At 62.6% G+C, this 16926-nt stretch overlaps 1 protein-coding gene across 1 annotated transcript in view; it reads right to left on the bottom strand.

Moving 5' to 3' along the window:
• Positions 1-660: 660 nt before the first annotated feature.
• KCNQ1 (potassium voltage-gated channel subfamily Q member 1) overlaps positions 661-16926 on the bottom strand; it is a gene marked incomplete at both ends in the record, with an annotated part of 88536 nt that continues 72270 nt past the window's right edge. Inside the window, one exon of the mRNA XM_081099271.1 lies at positions 661-785. Coding sequence (XP_080955397.1) covers positions 661-785 — 125 coding nt within the window. The remainder of the gene's footprint in view (positions 786-16926) is intronic.

The following is a 16926-nucleotide window of genomic DNA, read 5'->3' as shown; positions in this document are numbered from 1 at the left end:
CAGCGCCCACAGCGCAGACAGCCCGGGCCTCAGAGCCCCAAAACCAGAGGGCCTGGTGGACTGTCCCAGAGAGAGAGGCAGGGAGGGCCAGCGAGCGGCTGGGAAGGGCCGAGCGTGGGCTCACACGTCCTGACACAACAAGACTTCTCCAGGGACACCCCTGGTGCGCGGTGGCCGGAAGGGGCCTCACGGTCCCACTGACCCCACCCCAGGCTGTCACGCTGGGTGCCCTGACAGAGGGGCACTGGTCACCTCGCCGGGCGGGCAGGCGGCATCCCGGCCCGTTGTGCCTCGGGCAGGCCAACGGGAAGGCACGGAAAGAGCCGCTGCCTGCACCTGAAGGAGCCCTGGCCAGGGCGCCACGGGGAGAAGCTCAAGAACAAAGTTGTCTCTTTCTGGGGGAGCGGAGGCGGGGCCGGGGGCAGAGGGGGGTGGGGGTGGGAACAGCAATCTCAGACGCTCCGAGCACGAAAACAGGTGGAAAGTGACCGGCGGGTTTTCCGTAAGTCAGACCAGGGGCCAGGCGCTCAGCCAGGCGGGCAGTGCCCTGCGCCCCTCCCGCCTGGCCCCACCTCGGCGCCGCCCTGCTGGCCAGTGGCCTGGCCTGGCCCCGCACGCGGCAGCCCCCGCCCCCACCCCCTCCGTCCCGCGAGCAGGCACTCACTGCGACACGTGGGTGATGGGGACCAGCAGGGTCTCCCCTTCCAGGTCCAGGTCCTCGGCGAAGCTGTTGGTCCTGGTGAACTGGGGCGTGCTCACCTCCAGCAGCGTGGGGCTCTTCTTCACTGTGGGGAGAGCGGGCACGTCAGACGCCAGGGGAGGCTCGGTGGCCAAGGGCTAGGATGCCCACCCAACCTGCCCCGCTGGCACGGACACCTTGACACCTGGGCCTCCCCACGGACGGACGCGATGTCCCCTAGGGGTGGGCTGGAGACCCCACGGGGAGCCCAGCACGAGCACCTGGGGTTGACCGGCCCCACGGGCCTGGGCTCCAGTGGCTACAGAGCAGCAGGGGCCGCGATGCCTCGTGAGGACTGGGCCCTGGGCTCCCTCCGCTCCGCACCTGCTGCTCGGGTCGAGGGTCAGACCAGCGCAAGTCCAGTCAGAGGCACGCCCCGCCCCCACACTGTCCTGCCGACGGCAGGCTGCGGGCACCTCACTGAATAGCCGGGGTGGGGGGTCAGCGTCCCGTCGGCGAGGACGGAAAGCCAGGAGGAGGGGCAGCCGCTCACCAAGAGGCCACGGCACCACCTGCACCCGGGGGTGCAGACCCCGCGAGGGGCCGCACATGCGGGCTCCCAGCCTCCCTTCCCAGGCTGACAGGGCCCCGGCCAGGCGGGGAGCACCCATCCGCCCCCTGATTTTCAGTCTGGACTTACTGTTTTACATTTAAAGTTTTTAAAAAATATATTTTTATTGATTTCAGAGAGGAAGGGAAATGGGAAGAGAGAAAAACATCAACGGTGAGAGTCATGGGTCCGCTGCCTCCTGCACGCCTCACACTGGGGACCGAGCCCGCAACCTGGGCACGTGCCCTGACCGGGAATCGAACTGTGACCTGTGACCTCCTGGTTCCTCGGTCAACGCCCAGCCTCTGAGCCACACCGGCCGGGCGCTAAGTTTATTTAAAGTTTTCCCTGTAAAAGAGTTAATCACTCCTTGTAAAAGGTGAAGATTCACAAAGGCCCCCTCCCCCAGGCCATCAGTGTCAGCCGCTCGCGGGGTTCACACCTCTTCCTTCTCTGCTGTGGTGGCTGCAGACGAGCTTTTATACCTGGGATATGATTATTCCTTATTACTGACTTGTTTTAGAGAGAGCCGGAGAGAGAAACATCTATATGAGAGAGAAACACTGGTCGGCCGCCTCCCGTACGCCTCCCGGCCAGGGCTGGAACCCTCAACCCAGGCCTGGGCCTGACTGGGCATCGAGCCTGCAACCGGGTATACAGGACGCCGCTCCAACTCACTGAGCCACCGGCCAGGGCACGCGTTTGGTTTTTAAAATCGTATGCCTCTCTTTTGCTTTTTCGAAAAAGGGAGGTTTTCCCACCCAAAGTAATGCAACTGTTTCCTAAATCTATTTGTAATTTAAGTGTGTGTGTGTGTGTGTGTGTAAATTTTCATGTATTTAGCATTTACGCCTGACGTTGTGAGCGGTCAGCCATCGGACCGTGGAAGTGTGAGAGCTGGAATAGACCATCCTCCCGGAGCCCTGAAGCGAAGCAGGGACGTTCCCTGAAGGAAACGGGAAATCCCTGGGCCTCGGACCGGGCCCTGGAGGTTGAACTCCGACACCGGAAGCTCGATCTGTGAGGGGAAATGGAAGGACTGGACGTGATCAGAATGAAAAGCATTTGCCTGCGAAAGACACCGCCAAGGACAGGAGTCAGGCCACGGACGGGGAGGCCTGGGCGCGGCACCACCCGGCCGAGGACTTGCCCCGGGACCAGAGGCGCGGGCGCAGCTTGCCGGCGAGCAGCAGGCAGCCCCGCTGGACGCATGGGCTGCCGGTCAGCAGACAGCGGGTGCCTTGCTCCGCCGGCCTCTGCGGTTACGAGGGAAAAGCCGATCACACCCGCAGTGAGCCACCGCGCCGTTAGCGCGGCTCACGTCTCTAAGTGGCTTCGGGTATTTATTTGGGGAGAAGAAAGAGCCTCACTCCTGACTTTACTTTCGAAGAGAAAGCATGGAGCCCGGCCTGCCGTGTGCCGAGGGTGTGAGCGGCGAGAAGCTGGCGTGGTGCTGGGGGCGGGGACCGTGGCCTCGGTGGAGAGAGCTGGGCCGCTCCTTCCAAGTTAGTCGCTCGCCGGGGGACCCAGCTGTCCCCCCTAAAACACACACACCCGATGCATGGGATTCATGTCCCCAAAAGCCTGTACGTGAACGTGCACAGCAACTTCGCTCACAGTCGCCCAAGCCTGGCAACGCCCGCGCCGCCCTGCCCGTGAAGGGAAACCGTGGTGCGTCCGTCTACGAGAAGACGGCTCGCCATCGAAGGAAACCCACGGATGGGTCATCAACACGGGAGAACCTCACACGCATGTTCCGCGGCAGTGAGAGCGGCCAGAGGCAAAGAGCTACAGACTGTCTGGGTCCGGGTACGTGACCTTCGGGAAAAGGACGGAGGGCAGGGCCCGAAGCAGATGGAAGACGCCCGTGTTTGGGGGAGGGCCGCACACGGAAGTTTTCGGCCCAGGGCCTTCTGGGTGCTGCTGCGGGGGTGGGTCCGGGACACGGCCAAACCCACCCGCCTGTGCGTGCCCGCGCCAGCTTACTGTCTGCACACAGCGAAGTCCTCGTTAGTCCCAGCAGGAAGGGAAGGGGAAGGCGCGCGGCCCCCGAGCCTCGGGAAACGGCCCCGGACCGGACACGACCGGGTGAAGGACGAGGAAGAGCAGCTGGTAAACACAGGACGCGCTTGCGAAACGTTCCCGCGAGGGTGCTGCCGCTCACAGGGTCCACAGACACGCACAGAAGCGACGGACGACGGCAGCCCGGCTTCCGGCCGCCGAGGAAGAAGTCAATCAGTGGGTGGGGGTGCGTGTGGACGAGCCCTGCGGTCAGAACACCGGCGGAGCGCCCTCTTAGCTGACGGGGACACGGGCAGCGCGGGTGCACCCTCGGGCTACGTGCGGACGGGGGTCTCCCGCTCCGCCTGCTGAGATCCTGGGAGCAGCGGCCGCCCTGAGGCCACACGCCCACCCCGGGCCCGGGGGCTGGTCTCTGACCCCTCACCCCAGCGCAAGGGGCCAGGCGGGGGCTGAGCGGGGAGACGCAGGCCCAGCCCAGATGCTGTCTGGAATAGGCCGAACACTGGATGGGGGGGTGGGTGAGGGCCTGTCACGGAGACCTGGGAACCCCAAAGAGCTTGCCGTCCAGTGGCCATTAAAATGGCCTAATCTGAGCAACAGAAGAACGAACAGGATTGGGTTTTCCGCTCCACACGTAGTCCCGAGCCCTCGCTGGCCCCGCGGCGAGGGGAGGAGGCCCGAGTGACGAGGAAGAATGAGGAAGAGGAGGCAGCGCGGGAATGCGGCGGGACCGGCCGCGGCAGCCTCCACGACGAGCGATGGACGCGGAAGCCAGTGGGTGCGACTTGGAGGCGCAACTTCAAAGCATCTCCCCTCAAACCTGTGCCCCTCGCCGCGCCGTGGGAACAGATGTCCCCGGTTCTTTGATCCGCCCTCCCGAGGGGGCAGGGCCGGCTCGGCTGGCTTCTCACGACTGGACTGTGCGCGGCGCCCTCACGGGGGTGGGGGCGGGGGTGGAGGGCGCCTGGCTGGACCCTCACCCCGGTGAGGATGCCACGGGCCATGAGGTGACACAGTGAGACGAGCACCTCACGTCAGTGGCACTTTCTCCAAACCCATGTCGTCTGCCTGAGCCCGAGGGAGGGTGAGACCCACCCAGAGGTCAGGGCCCCTGAGGAGTGCTCCTCCAGGGTCAGGGTCAGGAAGGAGCAGGCCGCACAGAGGGCACAAGGAGGCCTGCGAACCAAGCCCGGGTCTCGGGACGCCTGCTCCGTGTCCGAGGTGGCCGCACGTGGTGGCCGAGAGGGTCCGGGACAGCGGCTGTCCTCGTGGGGACACGTGAGAACCGCCCCTTCCCTCACACCGTGCACAGTCACACATGCTTGGCGCCCAGGCGCTCGGAGTCACCCCTGGGACTGAAGCTGACCCGGGCCTGGAAGGATCGAGAGGCACGGAGCCGGAGCCGGAAGGGAAAGGCTGGCCAATGTGGTGGCAAAGGAGGGCGGCCGCCGAAGGCCAGTGTCCCCAGGCTCGTCCCGAGCAGTGAGAACAGTGTGGCCGCTGAGTGAGAAGTGGGTGGGGCAGACCAGCCATCGGGGGTGTAAAGAAACCGGGGGGCTGCCGTCCACGGGGCCAGGAGCCGCCCCCCCGCAGGAAGCCGCGCAGACAGGCTGAGTCACCCCGACCTCCGCGCGGGAAGAGCCGGGACCTGTGCACCCCCCGCCCGGTGAGCGGGCTCGGCTGCGGTCCAGGTGCCCTGGGCTGTGTCACAGCTGTCAAGCGACGGAGCTCACACGCGCCCAGGATCCGCACGTTCTTTTAAAAAAAGGGACAGGAACAGGCACATACTTTCACGTCTGCATCACCGCGCGGGCGGGACGGCGCGGGCTGGCTGGACCGCGGGCCGTTCCCGGAGCCTCCGATGACAAGCGCCATCCCCACGCCCGCGGGCAGGGCGAGCCTGATCCCGGAGGCCCCACCTGGCGCACGTCAGCCGGGCGCGCGGGCGCGGCTGCACCTGCCACAGAAGAATGTGCGCCGTGCGGTTTCATCCTGGGAACGGCACACGGGCCCCGCGGGGAGGGCGCAGGGGGCCGGCTCCCACCAACGGGAGCGGCTCCTGGGTCCGAGTCGCTAGGGCAGCGGTTCTCAACCTGGGGGTTGCAACCCTTTGGGGGTCGAATGACCCTTTCACAGGGGGCGCGGAAGACCAGCGGGAAACACATCTATGATGACACATTGTTTTTGTGATTCATCACGATGCTTTCGTTATGTTCAATGGGTAACAATGCAATTGGGGGTCACCACGGCGTGAGGAGCTGTATGAAAGGGTCGCGGCGTGAGGAAGGTTGAGAACCGCTGCTCTAGGGTCTTTGGCCTCCGGCACCCCTGACAGACGGTTACCAGGCCACAGGCCCTGCCCCGTGTCCAGCCTGTGGTTACAGCCCCGTCAGGAGCCGCAGAAGGTGCCAGCAGGGCTCGGGGTGGGGTTGGGGTCCCAAGGGCCCAGGACCAGCCCCTGCAGGGAGCTCAGCTGGTGGGGGACCTGCGGCTTGGAGACGGCTGCCTGGAGGCTGCAGGCGGGCGCCGGCCTCTGCAGACCGAGCCCGCATCCTGGCGACTGAGGTCACCTTCCCAAGACAGCCCGTGTCGGATGCGCTCCCTTCCTGGCGGCCGGGCCTCGTCGAGGCCGGAATCTGGGCCTCGGTGGTCAGGGCAGAACAAAACAATTCTGTTTTCTAGGAAAACGGGAGGCCTGGGATGGCGAGCCCCGCCCCTGGCGTGGCGACGGCCACAGCTGGCCGCCCGGCTGCCAAGTCGCACCCACTCTCCCGAGAGCAGGAGCCCAGCACCGCAGCTCCTCCCGGCCAGGGCCCTGCTCGGCCGTCGGCTGGATTTTGTTTTTTAAACGTGGGCACCGAAGAAAGAACCGGAAGGAGACCGCTCGCAGCGACCCTGTGTGTGGGTCGCTCCTCCCTCCGCGCCCGGCCCGACCCTTCCTTTTTGAAGATAACCCTCACGGGGGTGTCCATGGATGGCTGGAGGGAGCGGAAGGGAGAGGAAGGGACAGAGAGAAGCATCGATGTGAGAGAGACACATCGACTGGCTGCCTCCTGCACGCGCCCCGAAGAGGGCCAGGAACCTGCAGCAGAGGCCTGTGCCCTTGACCAGAATCGAACCCGGGACCCTTCCGTCCGCAGGCCCACGCTCTGTCCACTGAACCACACCGGCCAGGGCGCCCACTTCTTCCTGAGTCAGAAAACACGGGGGAGGCGGTCTCCCGCCTGCCTCGCTCCCACCTCCCATTGGCCTGCACAGCCTGTCCTGTGGCTGCACCAAGGCCCAACCGGCCACTTCCTCCGGCCCCACACAGCCCCTGCCCCTGCCCCTGCCCCTGCCCCAGCCCCTGCCCCTGCCTCTGCCCCAGCCCCAGCCCCTGCCCCAGCCCCAGCCCCTGTGGCCCTCTGTCCAGCAAGGCCACTCTACCCCACCACCAGGACAGCCCTGGCCCCTGGACATGCAGGATGGGAACCCCGTCGCCCTCTGCTTCCCTGGTCACCTAGATTCACTGTCACCAGGGCTGGCAGCGTGGGCTCCTGGTTTCATTTTTACTTATTTTTTAAAACCTTCGCTGTTGAAAGTGCCACCCGGGTCCCTTACTTTCCCCAGGTGACCCCTCAGCCCGCCCGCCCCAGCCTCTGGCCATGGGTGACGCAGGCAGAGCTGCACACAGGCCTTTGGCTGGTCCCTTCCCCCTCCTCCCCTGCCTGCACGGTGACATCCCCTGGAGACAACTCCTGTTTTTAGATGAGCACACGGAGGCACGAGAGGCTGCGGGCGGAGGTGGGGCCAGCCCGCCCTGCTGCCCCGAGTTCTCCGGAACCTTCCCTGGCCCTGGCTCTCCCTGGTGACCGACTAAGACCCGCCTAAGCTCCCCCGTGTAACCCAAGTCCTCGCTCGCCTCCCAGGCTCCGAGCGGCCCCCCCTCCAGACACAGGCTTAGGTGTACCCGGCCTCCAGGTCTGCTGCTGGCCCAGCGCGGCCTCGCCCCGCCTCCCGTCCCTCCAGGCTGGCACGGGCGCCCCCTGCCCCGGGGGATCAGCAGAAGCTGCCCCTGTCCTTCCAAGCAAAGCCCCTTCCCTCGCACCCCTGGACCCCCTCCCGGCGGATCCGCCAAAGCCCCGCAGATCCTGCCGGGAATGAGCCCCCTCCCCGGGCATCCGGACAGCTGCAGCGGGGCCCGCCTGACATCGCTGAGCCCCAGGCCCCTGCCAGCTGCCCAGGCCCGGCTCAGACCCCGAGCCAGCGGGTCCTGCCACCACCTGTGCCTCCGCTCAGAGGCGGGAAGGAAGGGACACGGGCAGAAAACCGAAAGCCATTCCCACGCCAGCTGCCAGGAGCGGGCGCGGGAGTGAAAGCGTATCCACAGCTGGCACGCGGTTCCGCTCACCAAATACCTTGCCCGGTGGACACCTGCTGTTTGTGCCTGTCCTGCCGCCAGGCCGCTGTGGGAACTGCGCCCTCCCCGCTCCCCCCGGACCGGCGCCCACGCTGTCCCCACTGGGCGTCTGGGCCCAGCCTGGCCGTTCAGGCCCAGAGGCAGGGCTTGGACCGGCCCCGGCCCCGGCTGGAATGTTGGGGAGAAAGATGGCCTCTTTCTGGGGGTCGGCTGAGCTGGTGGCCTCTTATCCCTATTGGGAAGTGGCTGCCTGGGGACAGCTCCAGGGCAGTGGGGAGAGGGAGGTTGAGGGGGGGGGGCAGGAGAGGGAACATGGGGGGCAGGAGAGGGAGGTTGGGGGGCAGGAGAGGGAGGTTGGGGGGCAGGAGAGGGAACATGGGGGGCAGGAGAGGGAGGTTGGGGGGGCAGGAGAGGGAACATGGGGGGCAGGAGAGGGAACAAAGGGGAGTGGGGGGAGACAGGAGGAGGAGAGCAAGCAAGCGAGATCGCCCAGCCCCGGGGTCCAGCTGCGCCTGAAACAGCTGGGGCCAGATGTGTGAGCCAAAAAACGTCCCTTTGTGCTGGGCTCGCTGGTTGGGTTCCATCGTGTGTTACCCAGAGAGGCCTCAGGAATGTGTGACAAACGGGTGAGGCCCGCGTCCAGGCTGGGCCGGGGTCGAGGTTGCACACAGCTGAACCCGTACATTTCCTGGCTGGGCTCGGAGGGGCGCGGGGAGGAGGGGAGCTGGCGGGAGAAGAGCTGGGGAGCGGGGCCCCTGAAGCTGCTGGCGGCTCTCGCGGACGAGCCCTCCCTCCCTCCCTCCGCGGGGCCCTCTCCCACCCTGTGAGGTGATGTTTGGAGCAAACCGTGGGACACGCTGCATGTCACGTCCCGCCCAGGCCATGCAGAGCACACGGTCGACATGAGATGGCAGCGAGGCAACAGTGACCGCCACCCTGGGCATCCTGGCCAGACCCACGGAGGCCACTGCGGTCCGCACACCCGCTCGGCACCGAGGACCCTGTCCCCGCACCGCCCCTCCCAGTGGGAGACACACACACACACACACACACACACACACACACACACGAGGGAGGGACGCGGGGCTGGGGGCCCCGGGTGGGGCTGGGGCAGCGGGTGCTGAGGACGCCCGACCCGGGGAGGAAACGGAGAAGGAGCCACGCAGCCTCCCACGCATGGCGGCGGCGACCCGGGGGTCTGCGCCAGGAAGTCGGCGCCCGGGCCCCCGACCGGCCTGGCCGCCCGCGGCCGAGGCCCCAGGAAGCGTCCGCACACAATGGAATCTGGGTTAAGCGGCTCCTCCAAGCGCTGAGCTCACAGGACATTCCCAAGAAGCCCCTGGAGAGGTGGGAGGGCGTTGCTGCGCCTTTGGATGAAGGAAACAAAAAAGTGGCCTTGATTTTCAAGGCGAAATTACAGAGGGAGAAAGAAATGTTCTTAATCTAATTAAGAGCGATCTTTTCACCTTCGTCCCAGCACCGCGGAGCCCTGCCAGGGGCGCTTCGCGCAGCAATCGGGCAATTAGTGCGGGACGCCTTGGAAACCCTGCAGATGTTCTCAGAGTGTTTAGTGGGGAAATGAGTTGCAGGCCCGGTTCCCAGCATCCGGCTCCAGGCCTGGCTACCAGATCCAGACATCTGCGCGCCCCCCCCCCCCCCGCCCCCCGCCCAGGCCCCGAGGGCGCGGGCTTGAGAAACACCGGGCCCTTCCCAGGCCGCCTCCCAGCCCGGCCAGATCCGGGCCCCGCGGCCCCCCAAGACCCCCCGAGCCAGAGCCTGGACACAGTCAGAGCCACCCGAGAGCAGGGGAGGCTTAGTGTCAAAATTATGTTAACAACTGATGTCAGAAACAATCAGCTCGGCCCGCTCCCACCGGCCAAGGTTCTGCGAGGCGGGGAGAGGCCAGGGGCTCGAGGGAGCTCAGCTCCGAGGTCCTGACCCCGTCCTCCTGAGCGAGGGCCACGTCGTGAGGAGACAGACACGGGGGCGTCTGGCCCGTGCGGCCCTGTCCCCACACCGCCGGCCCCTTCCTGGGCCCAGGGGTCCACCACGATCGGGCGAGGGCGATGCACGGAGGGGCACGCGGGTGACGGTCCCCGGCGGTGGGACGTGCCCGGCAGCCAGGCCTCGGAGGCCCCGCAGGACTGGCTCGGGGACACGGGGGAAGAACAGGCCGTCCCCGTCCTCGAGGACACAGGCCGCCCGGCGGCCCCACCCTGCGCCCTCAGCGCCCCCGTCCCTGCATGTTGCGAGGGCGCCGCACAGACCTGCCAGATGCCCCGGGCGCCACCTCCGGCCTCCGCGCCTCCTGCTCAGCCTCACGGGGAGGCGGGGTGACACAGCGAGGCCCCGGTGCAGCGCTCAGCGGGGACAGATGTGCCTGGCCCCGGCCCCTGCAGCTCCCAGGAGGCCCTGAGCCTTCCCAGTGGCCGCCACCGGCTCTTCCTCCGCGAGCAACCTGCACCCGGCCCTGGGCCGGGCTCTGCATCCGGCGAGCTGACCCGAGACAGTGACAGGAAGCCCGGGGCACGACGGAGGCAGCAGCTCCCCTGCCTCCAGAGCCCGGGCAGCTGCGGGGAGAGTGGAGGAAGGAGGCGAGGGCGGAAAATGAGGCCCGGGCAGAGGGGAGGGCGGCGGCCAGGCAGAAAGCATGGCCCTGGAGGTGACCAGGGAGGTGGCTGGGGGGAGGCAGGAGGGAGCCAGGTCCAGGAAGCTGACGAGACCTGCACACAGATCCACGGGGTCCCCAGTCGAAACAAGGGCAGGCTCGCCCCTTCCCCCAGGTTTCAGATCTCCCTACTCACCCCTCAAAAGCATAAAGCTAACAAGAAGGGCAAATAAAGCTGTTCCGCCCGCACACCTCCCCCGGCACAGACACATGCGGGGCCTGCACATCGACGGGAAGGGGTGAGCCGGGTGCCAGCCTCTGCCCACAGCGTCAGGAGGCGAGGCTCAAGGCGCTACGTCCAAACGGGCGAGGACAGTGAGTGCGTGCCTGGGCGCACCGTCCCTGCAGGAAGCGGGAAATCGGCAGCATCAGCGCCGGCAGGACTAGGAAGCAGCCGGCCAGGAGGCAGCCACCAACAGGGAAGCCCTGTGGCCTTTCAGCCTGCCCTCCGACTCCCGGCCCGGCCCGGCCCAGCCCAGCCTCGGGCCAGCAGCCCTCATGACCAGTGCAGAGCCCTGACCCCTGGCTCAGGAGCCAGCAGAGCAGTTTCCAAGGTGTGTGTCTGTCCTGGATTGTCTGGGGGCAGCCTGGAGGCCTGACACCAGGTGGTCGCCATGCTTTCCTCCACCAGGGACTCGCCCAGGTGGAACGTGTCCCTGAAAAACACCAGGGGAGGCGGGTCCCAGCCGCCTGGGGGGACAGCGGCTGAGCCCCAGCGCTGCAAGCACAAGAGGGGCCGTGGGAAAAGTGTTTCCTGGGGAAATCAGGCGTCAGGGGCACCCACGTGTCCCGGAGAATGGAGAGCCCAGGGCAGGGCGCGTGCTCAGAACACTAGGCTTCCCCTCTGGCCGACCTCCATGCCCACCTCCAGCAGGAAGTGAAGGCTACGAGAGATCTGCAAACTGGCCAGGTCTGAAGGGGTGGCCCCAGCACAGGCTGGTCTGCAAAGATGGGCAGTGCTTCCCCTTCTCCCACCCTCTCCCCTCTCCTGACTCCTGGCGCCCGGGAAGGCTCTGCCAGAGGACCAGCTGAATCCAACCTGGAGAAACTGACTTCAGAGGCCGCAAGGACAGAGGATACAGATTTCACGAAAAGGGAAGTCACGAAACAGCTACAGCTTGCAACAAGGAAAACCTACTGGGAACAGGAGAGGAGCCGATGCCTAGAGTTATGACGGTTAATATCATTTCAATAAAAAATTAAGAAAGTAGGTTCCATTCACAGGAGAAATGAACAGAAACAGTCCCAGAGGAAGTACGGACACTGAACTTACTAGACAAAGACTTTAAATCAGCTTTTTAAAATACGTTCAATGAAAACAATAAAGAACTGAAGGAAACCGGGAGAACAAATGGAGAATATCAACAGAGAGGTAGGAATTATGAAAGAGAATGAAGCAGATTTTGGATCTGAAAAGTATACTAATGGAAATGGAAAACTCACAGGGGCTTTATTAGCATATTTGAATGGGGAGAAGAATCAGTGAACCTGAAGCCAGATTAATTTACATGATCCAGTCTGAGGGGCAGAAAGAAAAAAAAAAAGATGACGGGAACATGAACAGCCCCTCAGATGGCACACCCTCAAACATGCCAACAGATCCATGGTGGGAACCCCAGAAGGCAAGGCGAGAGAGGAAGGGGCAGGGAGAACATCTGAGGAAATGACAGCTGACAACTCCCCTGACTTGATGGAAAACATGGACTCTGCACCTCCCAGAGGTTCCGTGAACTCCAGGAGACAGATCGCAATCATCTTGTTGAAAGATAGAACCACGGAAGGCGAGTGACTCATCGCGCATGGGGCCGCGCCAGGATTCTCACCGGAGGCACGTAGGCCGGAGCGGAGGGTGACTGAACTCGGGAAGCGCTAGGAGAAAAGAACTAAAGAATCCTATGTCTCCCAGAATTATCTCAACAGTGAAGGAGGAATTACAGCACTCCTGAGTAGACAGCCACGGAGGGACTCCACGGCCAGTAGACGGGCCCTGCACAAAGGGGGTTCCTCCAGGCCGGAGGGAAAGGCCAGTAGGAAGTAACCCGAAGGCACACAGAACGGAAGAATTCCAGCAACAGGTCTCTGCCCAGGCGAACATAAAGCCGGCATTACTGTATTTCCAGTTTGTGGCCCTCTTTGTCCCCTATACACGTAGAAGACACGTGCGTGAAACAGGAATGATACGTCTGTGTTACCGGCGATCCAGTGCATAAAAACGCAACCTGGGTTACCACATGAGGGGGTGGGGCCCTATGGGAGCCAGTATGCTACTGAAGCTAAGCAGGCCAGGGTTAAAACTAGAATTTTAATAAATGTAGGACGTCAAATGCAATCCTCCCGGTAATCACTTGGAAGACACACACGCAAGGAATTGAGAAGAGAATCGCTACTATGCACTGTTCAAAAAAATCCTTCACATGTGGAAGACGGCAGCAGAGGAAGAAATGAGGAGCACCACGAACAAGAAGGCATAAGACACACGGAAAATAAAGAGCAAAATGAAGTCCTCACCAACAATTACTTTAAATGTAAACGGATTAAATTTTCCAATGAAAACACAGAAATTGGCAAAATGGATGAAAGAATTATTGGACCCACACTGTCTACGACCTACTCATTTCAGATCCAAAGACAGACTTGGCGTGAAGGACGGGGAGTGATGGCCGCTGCCAACAATCATCACCGGGGCAGGGCGCTGGGAGGTTACGTTAATATCAGAAAAGCTCAATTGAATAAAAAATGGTGACAGGAGATAAAGGACAACGGCGAAAAGGACCAACTTGTTCATACAAGTTTACATTAACAACAGAGCCCCCCAAAACATGAAGCAAATATTGACAGAATTGGAGGGAGAAATAGTCCAATAGTTGGACACGTCGATACCCCACACTCAGTAATGGATGGAACAGCCAGACAAGATCGACGAGGAAGCAGAGACTGGGAGCGGCTGTGAACCCACCAGAACTGACAAACACGTGCAGACCCCTCCGCCCAGCGGCAGCAGATACACACCCTTCTCAAGTGCATGTGGAATATTTTCCAGGACAGATCACATTCGGCCAGAAAGCAGTACATTTTTAGAAACTAAAATCATACAGTGTATCGTCTCCAACCAAAATGGAATGAGGCTGGAAATCAATAATAGAAGGAAAACTGCAGCACTGCAAACGTGTGGGAATTCAACCACACACTCTCTAAAAAACGAGTGGGCCAAAGAAGACAGCACAAAAGAAATTTAAAGATGATTTGAAATAAAGGAAAATGAAAACAGCATACCCAGACTTATCGGACGCAGGGAAGGCAGCGCTAAAGCAGCTCTAGGGGAGTGGGGAGATGAACGAATAGAACAGGATCAACTAAACCCAAAGTCGGTGATTGTAAAAGATCGACGAAACTGACAAGCTTTTAGCTAGGATGACGAAGAAAAAAACAAGAGAAGGTGCAAATAAATAAGATCACAAATTCAAGTGAGGACACTAGAATGGACTCACAGAAATAAAATAATACCGTGAAAGAATAGTATGAACAACTGTACTCCAACAAATTACCCAACCTGGACGAGACGGACCAATTCTTAGTGACACGTGAACTACAAAAACTGGCTTCAGAAAGAGAAATTCCGCCCTGATAACCAGTAAAAAGTCTGAATCGGTTTCCAACTGAGTGGACAGAAGTCCAGCATCCGGTGAGTTACAGCAACCAGTTAAGGAAGAGTTCATACGAGCCGGGGGCCAGGCAGAGCAGGGGAGACAGTTTGCAACACCTTCTATGAAGTCGCCATTACTCTGATGGCAACGCCGGGCAAACCCCCCACCAGGAGAGAGCCGGCCCCTGGCAGCCCTCGCGACGCCACGGCCTCAAGAGCACGGGAGTGTGCCCACTCTCTGGGCGCCGCCAAAGGCGCCCGCGCTGTGAGCCAGTGGGATGTATCTCGGACGTGGAAGGGGGCCGTTCAGCATGAAGAGAGCCTTCTCAATAGCCACCGAGAAGGCACTGGACCACCTTTCTCTTAAAAACACACAATTAGGAAAAGAAGGGAGCTCTGGTGCGACAAGCGGCATCTGAAAGCCCGCCGCCACCGCGGACGCCCCGGTGGAGCACAAAGCTCCTCCCCGAGCGGACCAGACGAGGACGCCCGTGGGCACCGCCGCCTCTCGACAGCCCTGGGAGCGTCCGCCGCGGCAATTAGGCGCAGGGGCAGGAGCGCCAGCTCCGGCAAAGGAGTAAAGGTCCTCTTATTCGCAGGTGACGTGCTCCTGGGCATAGAAAAGCCCGGAGAGGCCACAGAGAAAGCACTAGAGCTGATGAGCAGCTCGGCAGAGCCGCAGGCACACGGTTAACGCACAAAACCCATTTGTGTGTCTCCACCAGCAACGGACAGCCCGGGAGGGGAAATGTGCGGCCCGCGTGCAATCACAGGGAGAAGACAGGACCCAGGGATGCAGGACCCAGGACCGAGGTGAGAGGCTCCCCTGCTAGACACGCCAACAGGAGGCGAAGACGGAGACAAACAGCCGCCGCCCGCGCTCGGGCCCGGCGGGAGAGGAGCCGCAGGTGACCAAGCCCGTCACAGCCCCAATGGCCGTGTCTGCAGACGTGAAAACGCTGACCCTCGGGTGTTTGTGGACTTGCCGCAGGGGAGGGGGGTTCCGGATCGCTGGAACGACTGGAAAGTACAAAGCTGGAACGCACACGTCTCGGTTTCGAAACCTCCACAGAGCTGAGCAGGCTGACCCCGGCGGCCCTGGCCTGAGGACGGACATACAGACGGGAGCCAGTGGGACCGAGCAGAGAACCTGAGACGAACCCTCACGTGCGGTCGGTGGGTTTCCCGCAAGGGTGCCCAGGCCATTCGAGGGGAAGGAGTAGTCTTGTCCACAAACGGTGCCGCGACCACTGGACGTCCAGGCAAAGGGAGGGAGGGGCACACGCTCATACCACAGAGAAAAATGACCTCAAAATGGACCCGCGACCTCCGTGTCAGAGCCCAAACCATCGGTTCCATAGAGGAAAGCAGGCCACTCCTCATGACGCTGCAGCTGGCGATACACTGTGGGGATGGGAGCGCTGTGGCTGCACCAGACGCCACTGAGCTGTGACTTGAAAACAATTAATCTTATGCGAATTTCACTTAAAAAATGGGGCACAGAAGCCCTAACAGTGTCACAGAAAAAGTTCCAACAGTAAGTGTGAGAACAGCGACCGCAGGTCAGCTGCGGGCGGCTCCCAGCACCCGTGACAACGCGGGGCCGCGAAGGGACGGACTGGAGGGGCAGCCCCCGTGTCACTCCCGGGAGGCGCGGGCGTGGAGAGAAGGGGCCGCAGGAAAGGCGAGGAGGGAGATAGAGCGGGAAGTGAGACCCTGTGGGACCTCGAGACAAACACAAGACGTGCCACGCCCTCCCCGGCCCGCGCCACGGAGGAAAGACGCTGCGGGAACGAGGGAGGACCTGACCTGGAACTCTGGTCCCTGGCACGTCGGAGCCTCAGCAAGCGGGCGGCGTGTACGCTCACCGCTCTGGGGGGATCGGAAAGGGAGGCGCCACCTCCCCTGCCAGTCCCAGTCCCCGGGCACCACCCAGGACGCCGTAGACGATATTCAGACGGTGAAACGCCCTCGGCCTTGGGGGCATGGAAACATAACCTTGAATCCGCGGGAAGAGGCTGAAAACAGAAATGGGCCAAAGAGTGAGGAGGAGAAACGGCAACCGGTGACGGCCAAGAAGAAAAGCCGAGACCAGCCCCGACCACGGACATGGGGGCACGACAGACACAGCCCGCGTGGCCGCAGCGGAAGCGGGAGATGGCAAAGGAGGGCACACGCGTGCCCCGAGGCCGTGGAGAAAAGAACCAGAACAGGAATGGGTCAGACCACGTAGGGGAACACAGGCACAGCGAAGGCCGCTCGCACACAGGCCCTCGCAGCACGAGGACGCGGGTCTGGGACTCCAGCTCGGGCATTTCGTGGTCAAACCATTGGACTTCCACACGGAGACACCCTGGGCCTCCGGGGGGAGGCGGGAGTAACTGACGAAGGCGCGAGCTTCCCGCTGGCCACGGGCTGAACGGAAACGACACCCAGCAGGGTATCAGGGGACAGAGTTTTCCAGAAACTGAAGGAAATAGAGACCAGTGGCTTTGGGCCCAGGCAGGCCGACCTCCTTCAGGGTGGAGGGAGGGACAGAAAAACAGCTCAGGATGCGCCCACCAGGCCTTGCTGAAGAACCTACTAGAAGTAAGAAGCTGGGAGCACGGGCAGGACGGTGGGGGACAGTCTGCATATTCCATCCAGAGCCAGAGGAACCCCGGGTGGCGTCCCGGCTGAATAATCAGATCTGGGCGCCGTAGGTGCCGCCAAAGCAGAAGGAGTCCGGGCCCGGGAGCGAGGAGGAGGGCAGGAGGAGCACACGCCCCCCCCCCCCCGGCACAGAGGAAGCGGATGTACACGCGTCACAGGGAGGAGCACGCAGTTACCCGTGGCCCACCACGCCTCCAACGTTAAGTAAATAAATGAATTCACTGCCACACAGTCGGTAAACCCAGGGGAGCCG

Source organism: Myotis nattereri (genome assembly GCF_964212035.1).
Source record: "Myotis nattereri genome assembly, chromosome: 9".
NCBI classification, from domain to species: Eukaryota; Metazoa; Chordata; class Mammalia; order Chiroptera; family Vespertilionidae; genus Myotis; species Myotis nattereri.
Note: the sequence above shows the minus strand (reverse complement) of the source record. Positions and strands in the feature narration are given on the sequence as shown.